Here is a 19637-nt window from a genome sequence, read left to right on the forward strand (position 1 = left end):
TGAAAGTACACAACTACAGCATTTCTCTATTAAGTCTACATGTTAAAGTGCTCGATAACTTCACGTCAAGACTGTCAGCTAAATGGTAGGCTAGAAAAGTTTTGTCTATAGGACACAGATTTAAAAAAAAAAACCTCAGTTTAATAGAATAAAAAAATCACCTATTCTTGAAAAATTCCTTTAGTATTACTTGTGCGTTATGCATTTACATTTGCATTTATTTGGCTGATGCTTTTATCCAAGGTGACTTACAATATTTATGATACAATTGATTACTGTATTTTTTGCTCCGTAAGACGCACCTGACCATTAGACACACCTAGGTTTAGAGGAGGAAAACAAGAAAAAAATATTCTGAACCAAATGGTGTACTAATACAGTATATTTATTAAAATATAGCAGAATAATATTTCAACCATGTAAATTCAACAGCTGTATTAAGAAACATCATCACTGTCATTAACAAATAAGGAGAGACTTTAAGGTTCAAGCACTCTTCTAGTTTTATGGAAACCCCAAGAACTCCTCATCGCTAGTGTCAGAATTTATGAAGCTCAGTTGCTCACAATCACTTTGCAGGAGCACGTACCTATCATCACGCGGCATAACCTGTCCAAAGCCACCAGGGGATAAAGCATGTTTGGACCAATGCTCCCTGAAGTTATATCTCCAGTCTAGTCCCATCTATATTTGTAATGCCACGAAGCCCTTCATCTCGTGTTTTGTTGTGGGTTTCCAGTTTGAAAAACGAGAATGCGGTGCAAGCACAGCCCTCGATTCAAAAAATTGCTCTGCATACCTGTTTCTCGTCTGACAGTAGCTAAAAGGCAGCTTCAGGAAAGAACAGCCTGAAGTAGTCCAGCGGCTGGTAATCTGTCGAGTCCAACAGCAAGCCATACTGTCTTGTGAAGTCTGGTAGCCAGTTTGGCTCCCACGGATCAATGTCTAGGTATTCCTCCCACACAAACCTTGCCATAGGTGCATCGGCTGCACGAATGCACTCAGCTGGGGCGGCATCGGCTGGTGTCCCGATCAGCTGATGCCAGTTCCTCACTCTCTTGTTCGATCTCCTGATCACTCAACAAAATTAGATTCTGAAAAATCAGAGTCCGACTTAGTGATAATGCGCAAAACATCGTCTGCTGAGTATTTTGTTTTCTGCACTTGCTTCGCTCCCTCGTGAGATGTCGATGCCATCTTGCCTTTGTTTACATTTGTTTACATTTCGCAACTCACACACACGCAAGGATTAGATGCCGAATCAATGAGTCTAACATTCCTCCAAGCACAGAGGGAATGCCTGTAACGTAACAGTGAGTTTTGTCGCCCTCTACCCCTGGATGCCGACTTTTGTCAGGTAATACACATAATGGTCTGTGACGCAATATTCGCTCCATAAGATGCACAGACATTTCCAACCTTCTTTTGGGGGGGGGGGGGGAAAGTGCGTCTTATGGTGCGAAAAATACGGTACATCCATTTTTGGTTTTCCATTTGGAGCACAGGCAGGTCAAGTGAGTTGCTCATGGTCACATAGTGTCAGTGACAGTATTTGAACTCACAACCTTCAAGTCTTAAGTCCAAAGCCTTAACCACTACACCACACTGCCTGCCTGTGGAGATATGTTTTAGATAGTATATTACTGAAAATTAATTTTCCTAACAAAAAATGTAAGAAAGGAAAACTGTTTATGATATAAACCTTTTCAGCTCTGCACAGAAACATACAAAATTGTTAAAATAGATGATATTGCAAAATATTTAAGTTGCTCTGCTGGCTGTGTAAAAGGTAGAAATGAGTCCTGCGTGAAATGGCTCTCTCCTTTGGGCACACAATTAAAAATAAACACAAAATACAAAAGTGAAACTTACTTCCATGGCCCATTTCATTGGTGTGATTAAATTAATGACCACAATGTTTTTTATTACAAAGTGAAAATTTATATTAATTATGTAATCAATAATATTACTTGATTTAAATTCTTAACAGAAATTCATTGAACAGCAATTAATCCTTAACACTCTGTGGCATGCTATCTTGACATGACACTAGCTTTTTGGGCACAATTCTGAAATCAGTAGTGGTAGCCTAGTTAACTGGGCTTTCATCTTCTTGGTAAAATTCCCTTTTGTACTGCAGGTGACAGTGCCCCTAGATACAATGTGGTTCCCTGACCAAGTATATGTGATTAGCTGACAAAAGTCTTGGCATTTCTTGTTCTGCAGTCATATACATAGCCTTATCTGCTTTCTCCGAACAGGTAGTCATTACAGGTTGTTCTTGCTCCTTGTCTTAATGTTATAGTAGATTGGTACATTCTGACCTCACTGCTAGGATAATTGTTTTAAGTAGCGCATTGCAGAATTTCTGCTTTTTCATTTCACCACAGTATTACACTATTTGCAGCGAACTGTGTTACGTTTTCACTTAAATTGCTCCTAATCAGAGATGCATTTGGCATGCTTCATTCTCAGTGTAGATGTCTGTTGTGCTCTTGAATGTACTTCATGTTAAGGCTACACCAGGCATGGCAATCCAGCAAAGTAATTCAGTTTCACAGTGCAAATATAAATTTATCATACCAACGATAACCTTGTTTGGTTTAAACTCTTAAAGTAAATCAATCCAGCAGTGATTATTTGTTAGTATCTCTTTTTAATGCCATTGTAGCATATTCCAGCAGTTCTATAGTGTGAGGCCACTTCAGTTATTTTTGTTTAGCATATTTAGTTATTCACTATGTTTTGAAGTGATTTGTCTTAGACAAGGCTTGTTTGAAGAAATACATTCAAAATGTAACATTATATATAAATTCTAGCTTTAGCTTAATAACATTTTGAAGCATATATAGTGGGATCAAATCTCAGTCTCAAAGACTTTTCAGTTACAAAAAGTTTAGAAGGTAAGAAAAGTAAGTAATCTTGGCATTTACTGTTTAGTTATCCCATTAAAAATTATGTGACAAACACTGGCATGTCCACATGTACCGCTTTTAACTGAAGTGCATCATGAAGTCTATTACATGGGGATACCTTGGATCAAGTACAGTGGTGATGTTAAGTGGGAGTGTGCTAAGGCGGAATGCTTAAAATGTCCAACTATTTTACACTCGACTGTCATTGCACCAGCAACACTTCTCTGTGCAAAAACATTTTTTTGCCACAGCCAGATGGAGTGTATGAGCAACACAGGGATTGGTTGGGACTAGGGATGGGAATTGATAAGATTTTCACGATTCCGATTCCATTTTCGATTCTGTTTAACAATTCGATTCTTTATCGATTCTACTATCGATTCTTATTTTTAAAAAAGGAGAACACACGGGTCGATTAGTTTAGAACTTTGTTTTATATTTTTGAACAAGATAGAAATTTAGGAGTAGCATGACCTTACAAACCCAACAGTGAGATCTTAAGAGATCCACAGCCTACGGCTCCTCGATGGGGTGCCACGGGGTCCCCAGAAAAAAATGTGTAAATGTAAAATAATAATAAAATAAATATTCTTCTGTAGCAATAACAAAGTATAACATAAATTATTCTGTGGCAATTACACAAGAATGTCCAGTAACATTTACACTCTCCTTTTTAAAAGTATATATGAGCTGAGCACTCAAAAATAAAACTACATCAGCCAGCAACAAATACAATCAACTCAAGTCGAATGGAACTGTGCACAGTGCAATTCTGCAACCATCAACTATTTTGACAGCTACATCCATGTTGGCCGCATTATCAACAGTGGCTGCCACAACCTTGTCTTTGATACCATACTCCTCCAAGATCTCATCAGTCTCCTCTGCTACAGCTGTCCCTGTCTGTGCGTGGTACACTGGTTTGGTTTTGAGGACTTTTTCTTGAGCCTGGCCATTCCTGACATAATGCAGCGTTACTGTGAGGTAATGATCTTGACTAAAACTTGCCCATCCATCTGCAGTGACGGCTGCCTTCAACACGTTTCAGCTCAGAAATGGAAACGGATGAAACATCCGGTAAGAGGAGAACACGCAAATTTGACATTCCCTGACTTAGCCTACAATTAAACACATTCACTTACCGAAAATCGGGGGCATCTACTGTGGCAAATGGGTGCAAGCCTTTTACCACAAACTGCAGCGACATTCGTCTATCCTGGCCTGTGTCATTTTACTTTTCCCCGCCTCTGTGAAAGGAGAAGCTACCGGTAGACTGCAGCGAGAACTGCCAGCATCTGAGACAGCCAGACTCTGTCTGTCTCTCTCGTCATGGTCATCTAAATGCAATGCACAGTAATAGCAGGTTTTGCAATAAGGCAAATCGCGCTAACATAATATGCAATGTTAGTTGATTAGTTACCTGCCGTATTAACGGGAGAGGACCTGCAAACGTTACCGCTGCTGCTGGGTTGAGATTCACTAGTCCGGAGCGGATCAAAAACACAACATTCATTTAAGGTTATCGCGTGTTTTGTGTGCAAATGCTTTTGCATATTCGTAGTGTTTCCTCCCTTTGATGAAATATCTACTTTGCAAGTATTGCAAGTTGCCCTGTTGTCATCCTTTCTCGTAAAGTATAACCAAACTTTTGAGCATTTGTGCCGCTTAGGCACCATGTTTCCTGCTGGGTAAATGACGCTACGCAACGCGGTGACGTCATTCGAGGCGACTGGAATCGATAGGGGAATCGTTTGCAAAAATGGCAAACAATTCCAAGGAATTGAAACAGTGGGAACCGGTTCTCAACAAGAACCGGTTTTCGATTCCCATCCCTAGTTGGGACTCTAGTGTTTATCATGTTTTTGGCATTGTTGTGGACCACAATATGAACAGAACTTTTCAGAATGGCCCAGGTGGCAAGCATTTCCTCAAATGCATCTGCTATTGTTATTACCTGGCCTGTATGGGATCCATAAAACTGCTTTGCATGCAGCATGGCCTGCTGGAAAGCAAAACTCACACCTATCTACTGTACAGCTGATCATAGACATTGGACACTCACTGCTACTCCAAATGTCATTGGTGAAGCTGATGGCTATTAGACATAGATTTGACTTGGAAGGTTTTACTTGGACTCCAACACAATCAGTAGGCTCTGCTATCCCATGTTATCAATAGCCGACAATAGTTAATTGTCAAGAACAATATACTAGACAAGAGCTTCTGTTTTTTTTTGCTGCTCGTGGGTTATTGTTTGACATTTTTCCTTGCTAAAGTGTGCTGCAACATTGGTTAATGATGTACGCTGCAAAGAGGCAATTTTGTTCCGCTTATTCTGTTTACTTTTGAGATGTTTAATTTGATTACTTGTGGTCCATTAACTTGTTTTTGTACCTTTCTCTTGATGTGTTAGCAGAGCACAGTTTATAAAAGTCTGCTAGGCTTTGGTTTCCACACCGCAAACATTTTGTGTTCTGTTTTTTTGTTTTGTTTTGGTTTTTTTTTTCCCTCTTCTCTCCTAACATTCATACAATCACATATGCATGTTAATTTTATCAGTTATAGGCATCAGTGCATTTTTTTTTTTTTGTCTACAATTACAAATACATGAGCACTGTTTTGGATCAAAACCCAATACCAGTATCGGTATCATTGCATCCCATAGCCATTGCAATGTCAGAAATGTTGTGATGCCCCAAAATGTGCAGACCCTGTTTTTTTTTTTTTTTTTATATAAACATTTCTACATGGTGTGACTGAGATGTGTGCAAATACTCTTAAAGTCTGCAGTGTATCCTTTAATCACATCTGAATTGTAAACTGTGGAGCACAGGGGTAAATCAAGGAAAAATGCCTTTATCCCAAACATTATGTAAGGCACTGTATTATGTAATGCTTTATGATATTTTGCATAACATTAAGTGATTATACTATACAGTAATCCCTCGCTATATCGCGCTTCTTCTTTCGCGGCTTCACTCCATCGCGGATTTTATATGTAAGCATATTTAAATATATATCGCGGATTTTTCGCTGCTTCGCGGGTTTCTGAGGACAATGGGTCTTTTAATTTCTGGTACATGCTTCCTCAGTTGGTTTGCCCAGTTGATTTCATACAAGGGACGCTATTGGCAGATGGCTGAGAAGCTACCCAACTTACTTTTCTTTCTCTCTCTCTTGCGCTGACTATCTGTGATCCTGACGTAGGGGGTGTGAGCAAGGGTGCTGTTCGCACACCTAGACGATACGGACGCTCGTCTAAAAATGCTGAAAGATTATCTTCACGTTGCTACCTTCTGTGTGCAGCTTTTAAGTATGCTGCAAGGTGCTTCGCATACTTAAAAGCTCAAAGGGCACGTATTGATTTTTTTATCTGTCTCTCTCTGTCTCTCTCTGTCTCTCTCTCTCTCTCTCTCTCTCTCTCTCTCTCTCTCTCTCTCTCTCTCTCTCTCTCTCTCTCTCTCTCTCTCTCTCTCTCTGTGCTCCTGACGGAGGGGGTGTGAGCTGCCGCCTTCAACAGCTTTGTGCCGCGGTGCTTCGCATACTTAAAAACAAACAGCCCTATTGATTTGTTTGCTTCACTCCTTTGAAGAGGAAGATATGTTTGCATTCTTTTAATTGTGAGACGGAACTGTCATCTCTGTCTTGTCATGGAGCACAGTTTAAACTTTTGAAAAAGAGACAAATGTTTGTTTGCAGTGTTTGAATAACGTTCCTGTCTCTCTACAACCTCCTGTGTTTCTGCGCAAATCTGTGACCCAAGCATGACAATCTAAAAATAACCATATAAACATATGGTTTCTACTTCGCGGATTTTCTTATTTCGCGGGTGGCTCTGGAACGCAACCCCCGCGATGGAGGAGGGATTACTGTATTATTACTATATTTTCCACATTAAACTATTGATTTTTGAAGGAAACAAAACTTGCATGTTTCATGCTAGCAGTAAACATGTTTTCCTTGCTGTTCTCACACACACATGCGCATATACACCATGTACACATATCTACAATAGAAAAAATGCTAAGCAAATAACAATGCAGAAATGCAATTAAATCTAAGATTCTAAGGATGAAAGGGAAGTATGGAAATACATATGAATTGATGCAAGGATTAGGGCGCTTCTTCATTTCCATCCTTACGCATGCATTTAGAACTCTGTTTACGTCCTGGAGCAGTGATAAAAATGGGTTGAAAAGTGTATACGGGCTGCACTTGAGTCTGTATGTTCCTACTGATTACCAAGGCTACATTCATCCTGCAGTTAAGTTACTGTTTAACTTTAGGTTCTAATCTTTTGTATGCTGAAATTGTATGCTGATTCTGATTTGTTTTCTTTATTCTTTTAATTTGTTTGTTTAAACACTAAGCTTCTGCATAACCAGCCACAGGGACACTTATTTCCTATATTAAAATAGCATTTTTATAATGAAGCTGCAGTATTACCTGTTCATTTTTATTAACAAAATTAAATTGTTTAAGCTTTTTGCTAAGTGACCATAAAATGCTTAAATAAATAAATTCCTGTTAAAATTAGGGATGCTCCAATCAGGTTTTGGGGCCGATACCAATCACTGATACCATGTTATTGGATTGGCTGGCTCTGATTTCCCAACCCTTTATCTCTTTTAAAAACCCTTGGAGTTTTTTATGGTGTCTGGCGTGTCGATCCTTAGACCATCCCCCAAGTTTTTCCCACAAGTTGGAAAACCAGCTGCAGTTGGATACAGTTTGTCATACCCAAACGTGAATGTCCGTAGAGTTTTTTTTGCAGCCTTTGTCGATTTTCATAAAGTTTTTCACTCTGTTGATCAAGCTGCCATGTGGGACCTCCTGTGATTTTGCGGGACCCCTCATAATTGCAGGATATTCTGGCTGGCCAGAGTGGAGGCAGAACCTCTGCATTTTCCCAGTTGAGTCTGGGGTTCGCCAGTGGTGTTTCTTTGCTCCCATTCTGTTCAGAGCTTGCATGGACTATTTGTTGGGCAGAGTTGTGGGGTCCAGTGGCTGTTAGGCATCTGTTGTTGAAGAAAGATTCACAGATCTTGACTTTGCTCACAATGCTGTAGTCTTCGCAGAGTCAATGGAATCTCTGAATGGGGCTCCTGAGAGACTGAGTGCGGAGTCTGAATTTATGGGATTGCGAGTGTCGTGGATATAAACCAAGATCCAGGCCTTTAATGACCTCTTGGGCACAGCAGTGTGTCTGTCTGTGGATGGAATGTCTCATCAAGAGGTTTACTTACCTCAGTACAGTAGAGACATTCATATCTCTGGTGGCTCTTCCTATGAAGTCAGTAGACAGATTGGGGTAGTGTGGGGGCGGTTGGGGTCATGAGGTCACTGGAAAGGGATGAGTGGTATTCCCGATATCTCTGCAAGAGGATGTTGGTCCAAGCCTTTAGGGTGCTGATGCTTCCTGTTTTGCTCTATGGTTGTGAAATATGGATGCTATTCAGTGAGCTGAAACGAATACTGGACTCCATCGGTACTGTGTCTCTTTCAAAGAATCCTTGGTTTGACTTTATGTCAAACAAGAGGTTGCTCAAGGAGTCCCAAATGAGGCACATTAACTGCATTGTGAGGGAGCGTCAGTTATAGCACTACCACTGACACAGTTCCCAGAGGGTTTGCTGATGACCCAAGTGGCTGGACCAGGCCAAGGGAATGCCCACATAACACTTGGCTGCAGCAGATAGATGGTAATTTCCAGAGGGTGGGACTGGACCACGTGTCTGCTTGTGGTGTTGCCAGCCGGGATCCCAAGCTATTCTGTTTTGTGGTGGGTGTAGCAACATGCTGTAACAAAAAAAAAAAAAAACCATGTATTTTTCACCATTTGTCTAACAAAAAATATATATTTTCCCACACTTGGATTCAATTAATTAATTTTGGTAGGTAAATACTGCTTAAATGTAAATATACATGCACTTATAGATTTATAGATTTTAATCAGTTGTAGTCATTAATTTCACTGAAGCTTTTTTTGCTGTTAAATATATATTTCGTTCATTTTTTTAGTTTTTTTTCCAGTGTACCAGTTAAATATTCCTAATTCTTGATGTGTAAATATAAATACATATTACCGTATTTATTATGCAGTGTTTCTTACCAAAACCTATACTGTATAACACACATAAAATAATAATAAACACAAACTTTTAAAATGTTACATATGTATCAAATGTTCATAAGATATTTATCGATAAGATGCAAGGCTGCCTTGCTTAATAAAGTAAATAAAGTTTAAAAAGTAAAATAGACAAATTTTCCTCTTAAGCTAATAAGCCTGTTGTTTACTAAGCAGCATTTTCAATTTCTTCTTTCTTATATATATTTTTTTAGTTACATGCAATCAAGTTGAACGTATACATCAAATGGCTTCATAGATAAGCAAGTTAAAAAATGAAAAGAAAAAAAATCAAAGTTAAAGAAAGAATCGTCAAAATGAGAGAAAACCTAACAAAACAAAATTCAACTGCCACCGAAGTGAAAGAAATTAGACCTGACAGCATGACCAACAGTTTTTATTACAAAAAAAGAAGGGAAAATGCTCTTTTCCACCAGTTTAAATGCTAATTCTAAAAATGTATTAAATCTTGTCATATTTTAAAGTTTTTAAAGTTATGAGCTGCACTACTTAACACAAGCTTGCATACCTTCCACACTCCCACTCAGTCAGTGTTTTAATTAATAAACAAAATGAAAAGTTCTGAATTCATTAACTTTTGTTGCATTCCCATTGCATAGAACAGCTCCTCTGCTCCTCTTTTCTCAGTTTATTACTCCTCTTTCTTTAATGTAAAGGCTAGTTTTCCAGTGTTCTTCTGATAAAGTTCTCCTGACCTGCTAGCTCAGCTACTGTAATACCTTATGTTAAAGGAGCCCTAAATCTAAATTATTGTAAAGCTTATAAAAGCAGTTGCTGGAAAAGAAAATAATTTTTGTAACAAGCAAATTTACGCATTATCTATCAAGTCTTTTTGTAGTGAAAACTAGCTGATTTAGATCAGTAGCCAATCGATTGGAACAATAAAGTAATCCCTCGCTATATCGAGCTTCGACTTTCGCGACTTCACTCTATCGGGGATTTTATATATAAGCATATCTAAATATATAACGTGGATTTTTCGCTGTTTCGCGGGTTTCTGCGGACAATGGGTCTTTTTACTTCTGGTACATGCTTCCTCAGTTGGTTTTCCCAGTTGATTTCATACAAGGGATGCTATTGGCGGATGGCTGAGAAGCTACCCAATCAGAGCATGCAGTTAAGTTCCTGTGTGCTGATTGGCTCAGCGACGGTACGCCGAATTTGATTCCGCTGTGTTAACCAGGAAGTCTTGTCTCGCTCATTCAATATCAATGTGCTTCACTGTGTGAAGAGTTCACTTGTGTGCTCTTTTGTGTTTATCATTGTGCATTGTCAAGCCCTTCGTTATGGCTCTAAAACGATCTGCTCCTGCTACTGCTTCGGGGCCATGCCCAAGCGCCAACGGAAGATGCTAACGATTGCCGAAAAGGTAAAAGGTTTGGATATGTTGAAGGAAGGGAACAGCTACACCGCTGTAGGACGCCATTACGGCATCAGTGAGTCCACGATTCTTTTTATTTAAAAATGAGGAATAGAATATAAGATCTACGGCCGCAGTGTCCTTTAACCAAGACGCAATACAAGTTGTAAGTGGACGTAATAAGGCGGTAAGGTTTATAAGAGTGTGGGAAGGGTTTATAAAGCCTTAAAATCTATATAAATAATAAAATAAATATAAGGTTGCTATTTCGCGGATTTTCACCTATCGCGGAGGGCTCTGGAACGTAACCCCCGCGATAGGTGAAGGATGACTGTACTTAAAAAAAACCTTTTTAAACTAAGTCTAACTGGCTTATCAAGTTTACACATAAAATCAACACAGTTGGGTAATAAACTACTAAGCCTATTGTTTAGTCAGTAGCGAAGGCAAATCCCCCATCCCCCCAATTAATAATGTTGGCTGCTGTCCTAAACACAAGCTCGCTCACCATCTACACTCAGACATGGAGTGTCCACTTTAATTACAGAACAATATGAAAAGTACATAATTTTTGCTCCGACATTACATATATGTTACCATCATGTCTGAGAATTGCTTCACGGATCAAGGATTTACATAAGCATGAAAATTAATAAAGATGGAACAACTTAGAAGTGCAACGGCAGTGACATTGATGTTCAAGTACTGGACGTCATTTAGCAACCACAACTACCTCAGTACAACTGCTCATTACATAGACAGATTGTGAACGTTTCATTCGTTTTTACTAGGAGTAACACTTACAGAGGAGAGATGTTTTGCAGTGGAATGTGCTAAAGATTTTTTTGATCTCTTGGTGGGAAATATATGGAAAAATGTCCACACTAGGCATGGGTAATGCACGCAACATGGTTGCTACAGCTTGACCGTTCCCTATGAACTCATGCCGTGTGCACGGAATACAGCGGTCCATCATAATTGCACTTTGGGACTGTGAAGTAGATAGTGTAGAAAGTTAGTTGGACATTTCAAGCATAGTCCTGCTAATGCAGTCAAATTAAGGCAGCAGCTGTGTGTAATGTGACTAAAAAAAAGAGCCACTCGTTCACGATGTGCCCACGCAATGGAATTCCTCATTGTCAATGATTACATGACTGTTAAGAAATAAGAATGCCATACAAGCAACCATCGCCCACTGAAATCCTCCAGCAGTGCTGACTGATGGTGAATTTCACAAAATTGAGATGCTTGAAAATCTTCGAGCCTTGCATGTAAGAATTTCAGATTTTCATAACATGTCATAATGGTCAGTTTTTCCAAAGAAATCTAGTGAAAATTTTTTATCAATTTGCATTTTAGGAACTTACATAAAATAGAACTAAGTAATGCTGCCATATTTCAGTTGCATAATGATAACTTAACACACTAGCATTCAAAAGTTTGGAAATCACAGAAATTGGTTTTGAAAGAATTTATACTTCATTTGTATATATCTACCACTGAACTGATTTAAAAATACAACCAAGATATTTGCCAATGATTTATATACATTTTTTTTTATGCTTGTATGACTGCAAGGCCCCATTTTCAGCCTCCATTACTCCATTGCCCCTAGCGCAAATGAAAGGATGCTGGAGAAGTGCTTGATGCTTTCTCTCAAGTATGGCAAAAGGAAATGTTATGATGTGAGATTGCTTTGATGAAGGCAAGATGCGAGTCTTACTAAGAGTGCAAGGAATAATGAACCAGAAAAGTTATCACTTCATTTTAAAATATCATGCCATCTTTTGTGAATAGAACAGTTTTATGAAATAAAAAGAATGTTATAACATTGTCAATGTATTGAATGTCATTTCTGATCAAGTTAATTCTGCCTTACTATGAGTTCTTTCTAAAACTAAGAATTTTCTTGGTAGTTCCAAACTTTTAAATTCTAGTTTATGCATATCGTATGAGTTACATGCTTTCATTACAGATATGGGACAGATTTGCTTGTGGGAGAAAAGTATGCATAATGCTCAATTATTTTGCCTGCCCTTTGTTATCTTCTGCATGTGATTAAGCTGTCAGGTGATGATCCAGGCTATGTGATCCAATTTAAGCGGAACTTCACTACTGGCCTGTCAAATATAAAAACACCCTGAACTTGTCCTGGCTGAAAATAGCAAGAGCACTTGACCCACGCTTCAAAGACTGGAAATGCTTCCAAAAATCAGAGAGGGAGGGAGTTTAGGCAAGCTTAAGGGAAAGACTGCAAAATACAACTCCCCAGACAGCAGATGTCACACCAGTTAAAATGAAAAGGTTCCTCTTCATCTGTGCATCTGATTCAAGTTATGACACCTCCGAAGCTGCTAACACATCCTTGGATCATTGCAAAGCAGAGCCCATTATTTAGATGGAGGACTGTCCTTTGCAGTGGTGGGCAAGCATTCAGGTACTTGTGAAGATTGGGCACATCTCTCCCAAAAATACTTGGCACCTCCTGCATCGACTGTCCCATGTGTGAGGCTTTTTTCACTGTCTAGTCATATTGTAGAGAAAAAATTGGGAATGGTCTCCCCTGGACATTCTCATATACTCTCATATAAATGGGGACAGATATATGAGGAGTAAACCACAAGACAATGATTGTATATTTATATTATGTACATTAAAGAACCACCAACAACAAATCTAATCAAATTAATAATATATTGAACAATTATTATAAAAGTAAAGTTGAATAAATCGGACTCTGCAGCTGCATGAATTAAAGGTTTAGTACCACTTCTGGTTAATGGAAATAGCCCAAAAGTTGATAGAAATCTGTTTTATCCCTAATACTTGTATGCAAAATTTAGTTGACCTTAGTGAAAGCGTACTCAAGTTATCATGTTTACATATATACACACACACACACAAGCACACAGACAATTCCAAAAATGGTATTTTCAGACTCGGGGAGATCTAAAACATCGAGATTCATCAAAATCTTGACTTCGAATCTTTGGATGATTACAATACTTTACCTATACTTTGTATACGATAAAGTATAAAAGGGCTGCATTCTCTGCTGAAAATGTGGACAGGTATGTTTGTCTAAGCAGCTAGCTTAATAACAAGAAATGACTTAACTTTTTTATTTTTGACAAGTTTTTTTTTTTTAACTGAATTTATTAAAAGCAAGTAACATTCCATACAGTAAAGGCAAAAGTAGCAAAACTAAATTCAATTCAGCTCCCACCCAAGAATGGGGGTACTGTACATAGCAAAGAAATAACCAATGAAGACCTTTATGGAACTAGAATAGCAGATGATAGCATTCACCGAAGAAAACCAGAACCCATCAAGATCTACCAACATTGTTTAAGGCTGTACTATATTTGAAAATATTTAAGTATTTACTGTGCATGCACAGAAAGGTAAAAATAAATATGTTGAGACAAACATCTGTCCAAATTGCATTTATTAAAATAATGTACCTGTTCCGACTTACATACAAATTCAACTTAAGAACAAACCTACAGTCCCTATCTCGTACGTAACCCGGTGACTGCCTGTGTGTGCTTTTTTTTTTTAAATAAGCCTTGTTTCAGATTCAGATACATTAGAGAAAAAACTAAACAATATGACAGCTTGTAATTATGAGAAGTATTTTCTTTTATGCCTTATTTATTATGGATACTTATTTGTGTATATATTTTGTTAGTTAAATCATGTACTTTAAAGAAATTTTATTTATTTCAGCATTTTTATGGTCACTGAACAATAAGCCACCAGAATTTCATTTTGTTAATAAAAAAATGAACAGTTAATACCTATGGTCTATAGTTTAATTATAAAAATATACTTTAATATAGGAGTGTAGGCTTCTATGCATCTGGTAATAAAGGATAAAGGAAAATAAATGTGAATCAGCAGTTCAGGTAACATGAAATAGGTGATTGGTATCTGCCTTAAACAGATGGAAGCATCACTAGTGTTGGCTGAGTTAGCTAAATGTGCATTGCTGAAATTAAAAAAAAAAACAAAAAAAAAAACACACAAACAAAAAAAGAATTGTAACAATAAAAGGAATTATGAGAACATCTTAATACATAATTCGCCTGCCTCCTCATTCACTCACTCACTCACGTCCGTCCGAAGCCGAATGCGCAGTCGCCTTCTGCGCACGTCCGAAGCCTTCTGTGCAGTCGCCTTCTGCGCAGCTGCCCGAAAAACCTTACGAGACTGACATCCAACCCCAACATCACGGCAGGCGGCGGATTTACAGCCGCAAAAATTCAAAGAGAAAGGCGACTTCGATTAAAGCTCTAGAGGCCTGAAAGGCGATTTCGACTACAGCTCGAGGCCTAATTAAACATTCTGATTCAATTACGCATTCATTCAATACACCTATATCAGGTTCGTGGTGCTTATACTTATTACTATTCCATATTGTACTGGAACATTCATCATTCAATATTATACTATAAGCCTGGAAAATTCATCAACTAACAGTACAAGCCTGTACAGTAATGAGTAAAGCGGACTACAATCATTACAAAACAACTTCTTCGTTACTTATCATTTGTTCTTCATACACTGCTGACACAAACTCGTGCCCGTTTCATCTTACGTTGTCGAAACGGGCTCTTTGTCTAGTCTTTGCATAAAGCAGTCAGGGGTTCTAGGTCTTAGAATGAATTGGAACAGAATCAGATTCTGGGTGGGAATGGCCGAAAGTCTTATTAATTAAGATAACAAGCTAGCAATGCAAAATTATGAAAAGGCTAAGAGTGAAATGAATTTGCAGAAACACATCTGTAAATTAACTACAGCATTACATAACATGTCTGGTGTAACATGATGCCAAAATTAGTACAAGCTAAAACAAACAGCTATTGTTTTACAGTCAATTGTCAGCTCTTGCCTTTGAACAAGACCTTTTCAATGAAATTCAAGTTATATTTAATAGTGTAATTTGATCCAACAGCTCTATTGTGCGTATCAGTCAAGGGGATATTTATTGGTTGGGTACTACTAATTAACATTTTTTGTCCGTTAGGGTTGTGCAGCATTACTGGGACTGAAATTCTGAAAACGGAGCGGTGCCAGCATCTCGTTAAGTTTAGTACTGTAATTAAATGTTAGTTTTCAAGCACTTTGTGCTTAGTCCATTTATTAACGACTCTAACACTCTTCAAATGTATATATTAATAAAAACACGATGGAGGCTACAAGGAGTACTGCTGTTTGTATTGATTGGAATACAGCAACCTTATGAAAATACTGTAGAATAATACATATTTCCTCACACTCACAAACTTCTGAGCTGTTATAAACAATATTACCTTCATATTTCAAATTGATTTTTTTTCATTCTGACTGAGGATGATGATGTGACATAAATGCATAATGAAAGTGAGTTTTAAGAGTAGCTGTATAAATGTTGAGAAACGTTGTGATTGAATACATAGCAGCATTCCTTACACTTTTCACAATACAATACCTTTTGTTCTTTGCTTCTACAGGTATTGATTTTAAGATCAAAACAGTTGAACTTCAGGGAAAGAAGATTAAGTTACAAATTTGGTAAGTATTCATTTTGTACTCTGTAAAGATTTCATTTTATAGAATGTGAAAGTGGTTGAATAAATTGTGTCAGGTGTTGGGTTAGCTTATGATTTTTTTGTAATATTTGGCCCTGGCAAGGTAGTTAAATACATAATTTTTAGATTTTTTTTGTAATATTTGGCCCTGGCAAGGTAGTTAAATACATAATTTTTAGATATTACTGCATGTAAGTATAACAAAATACCACCTCTTGTATTATAAAAATGGGTGTTAGATTAATCATTTAAAAAATTATTTTAAAAGTGGAGTATGATAGATATTGTTTGATGCTAGTTGGAATCAACGTCAAGAGGATCAAAGTGAATTTACTGATATCTAACTTTAAACATTCAGTTCCTTTACATTCTGTTTGAACAATTTAGGTATACTGTATTTGCAAAGGTTGGATTAATGGAAAGTGCAGGGTGCTGTTTTAATTTAACAATATGTAAAAACAAAGGACAAATATATGGTTAATTGCACATGTATCCTTAAAAGTTTTACTTTGTGAAACAATGCTTCCTGTCTGTCTCTCCTGCAAGGCCTTGAAGCAGAGAAACTACAGCAACTGCCATGCACCCACCCTTTCTAAATAGTTAAAATACATCTTTCTGTAGGGCTTTTATGTGTAAATTGTTCATGGAGCCTTCCTAATCATATGTAACCTGACTCTTTTTTTTTTTTTTTTTTTTTTTTTATGAAAGTAACTCTTTATGTATTTGAATTTCCAGCTTCAAATGAGTAGGGCTGCAACTAATGATTATTTTGGTAGTCAACTAATCATTAATTTTTTTTTTTCCCCGATTAGTCACAATTATTTCATGCCTGACTATTTTGATGCCTGTGACCTGTGGTTACACATCCTGTTCTGGGCTCCAGTGCATGTCTTACCTCATCTGCTCACGTCTGTCCACCTGTGAATGTCACCCTGATGTCTCTGCATTAACACGACTAAAATTAATAATAATCAAATTAAAATAACCAGTGAAACATATGAATTTGAAAATAATCAGATATTTTATATTGGTGTGACCATCACAATAAAAAAGAAATACATTAAACAATACAAACTAAAGTGCACATAGTCCTTAAAAAAAAAAGTGCATTTAACTTAACCAAAAATGGCCACTGGTGTGTCTTAAAGTCCAAAAGTTTAAATAAAGCTTTAAATAAAATAAAACAATAATGTACAGTTTATAAAAGATTCAGCTCATATATTCCTGATTGCAGTGCAGGAACGTGAGCATTTCGACATGCTCTGGTGTGAGGCTGGCTCTCTTCTTTGAGACAGTGTTCCCGGCTGCGGAGAAGAGACGCTCAGAGGGAGTAGAGGTAGCAGGAATACACAAGAATGATTTTGCAGACAGAGAAAGATGTTTTAATCATAACACTCTGAAGGGAAAATGTTGTAGTTTATTACGTCATGTATTATATTAAGCCAAAATAAAAAAAATAATGGACTAAAATATGTAACAAGGTAATTACTGATATACTCCAAAATACAAGTTACCTAATGTTAATTAGAGATGGTTTACTATTCATATGAACTCAAATATTATACGAAAAAAGAAGAAAAAAAAAAACTAGGAAGGCTCAGCTACTCTGATTCACTCGTTTACTATAGCTCCAAACACATTAGAAAACATAATTGAAATTATAATCACTTAACCCTTAAACTGCCGTTTACCACCGCAATTTGCTAGCACTCCGGAGCCGAGTATATTCGGAAAAGTACATTCATTGAACGTCGCAACTGGCTAGAGTCGGTTTCCAGCCCAATTTGGGAGCACACCGAAGCAGAGTATATGCGGTGACGTACATTCATTGAACTCCGCAACTGGCTAAAGTCATATCTCAGTGTAATTTGCATGCACGCAAGGGGCGAGTATATTCAGCAACGTACATTCATTGAATGCCACACCCGGCTATAGTCACTTTACAAAGCAATTTGCCACCACGCTGGAGCTGATCAGTCAGTGCTGTATATTCGTTGTGCAGCAAGCTAATGACCACCGGTGCCTTGCAGCATCACTGTCCCCGGGATTCAGCCACTGCACTAGAATGGCCTGCAAGCGTCAGCGCTTAACTCTGTGTGCCCGCGTGCAGCCAATTCAAGTGCAGTTGGCTCTGTGATTTACTGAATTTTATTAATGGCTTCAGTTGCACCTTGAACATTTAATAATAGATTATTGCAGTAGTTTTTTTTAGTTTTTACTGTTCATTTGCAGTGTGTAAAATGATCAGTATTGTAGTAATTGTGATGCTCTTTGCATGAAAAAAAATGTGTTCCATTAAAATTTCACATTTTCTTTGTGAATTGTGACATTTACTTAAAAAGTGCAGCTAAAAAGTATTTGGCATCCAAGGGTGCATTAACCCCCAAGTATGTGTCGGTTTAAGGGTTAATTATCATTGTTGAAACCTTGATATACACATTATAGTACAAAATCAACATTAACACATGACACTAACTTTACTCACTAAAACTTGCCTCTCAAGAGACTGCAGCATCACAGCTCCAGGATACTTGCATTTCTAATGCTCATGCATCATGGTGGTGCTGCCATGAAAAGAAAGCTCCGCTTTGCATAATCTGCATTCTACTTTTTTTTTCTTTTTCGGTGAAGTACTCCCACACTTTAGAAAGTTTCTGTCTCAATTTTTTCCCCACCTCCTTCCCCCTCCTCTATCCGACTCGCCATTGCAACCATGTTTATTTTCCTTTACATCCTTCTTCTCCTCAGACGTTCTTCTTCGTTGGTAGGACTGTGTGCAGTCTTGATAAACAATAACAAACTATACTGCCCCCAAGACGTTCATGTAGTGCATTGCAGTTACAAAAACCAATGTGGTTCTTTGTGACTGGAGCCTCTATTGAAGGTTCTGTTTATGACGCGTCGACAATAAAAAAATTTGTGTTGATGATTTTTTGTAGTCGACGTCATCAATGACGTCGACTAATCGTTGCAGCCCTACAGATGAGTGAGATAACATCAGGCAATAGAGCACTAAAATGTTACATTTTTTAATTCTCAAATACAACTCTCCTATGAATATGTAAATAAAATTATGGCATAAATACAATTTTTTATTATTATTATAGTGAAACTTTTACTTTGATACCTCCAATTTACCTGATAGCAGCACAAGGAAAATCATAGTAGTACTGAACCTAAATTGGCCTTCTAAAAATTGTAACAAGCTTAAACTCCTCTTCTACAAATTGAGTAACATATAGGTTTTTTTTTTTCTGATTGTCAATCAGAACTGCTTTGCTGGATTGCTTTTTCAATGGTCGGGTGTTGTAGAAGTGGTGGTCCGTTGTTGTGTTGTGGGCCTTGGCAAGTTGTGCAACACAGGGGTCGGCATACTTTTTACCCCAAGGGGGCCAGATAGCTTGGTCTTTCACAAAACCATTAATAAAATGAAATGTGCGTGTTTCTTAGCTGCCTAATTGCCAGTATCTGGTGTTAATTTGGACACAGTAATCCAAAGACTAGCATTCAGATGATCAGAGAAATGTTCTCAACCTTGAAAGCTAGATCTCATAATTGACTTTGTAGTTCTCATCCATGAGACAGGTGTTCGTGCTTCCATACATAGTGCAGTGGGACAAAATGAAGCAGGCTGCTTA

At 37.7% G+C, this 19637-nt stretch overlaps 1 protein-coding gene across 1 annotated transcript in view; it reads left to right on the forward strand.

Annotated features, from left to right (window-relative positions):
• rab10 (RAB10, member RAS oncogene family) overlaps positions 1-19637 on the forward strand; it is a 113458-nt gene that overhangs the window by 36696 nt on the left and 57125 nt on the right. The window contains exon 2 of the mRNA XM_028797441.2: positions 15922-15982. Within this exon, the coding sequence (XP_028653274.1) occupies positions 15922-15982 (61 nt within the window). The remainder of the gene's footprint in view (positions 1-15921; positions 15983-19637) is intronic.

This window comes from Erpetoichthys calabaricus, chromosome 3 (assembly GCF_900747795.2).
Source record: "Erpetoichthys calabaricus chromosome 3, fErpCal1.3, whole genome shotgun sequence".
Lineage (NCBI taxonomy): Eukaryota > Metazoa > Chordata > Cladistia > Polypteriformes > Polypteridae > Erpetoichthys > Erpetoichthys calabaricus.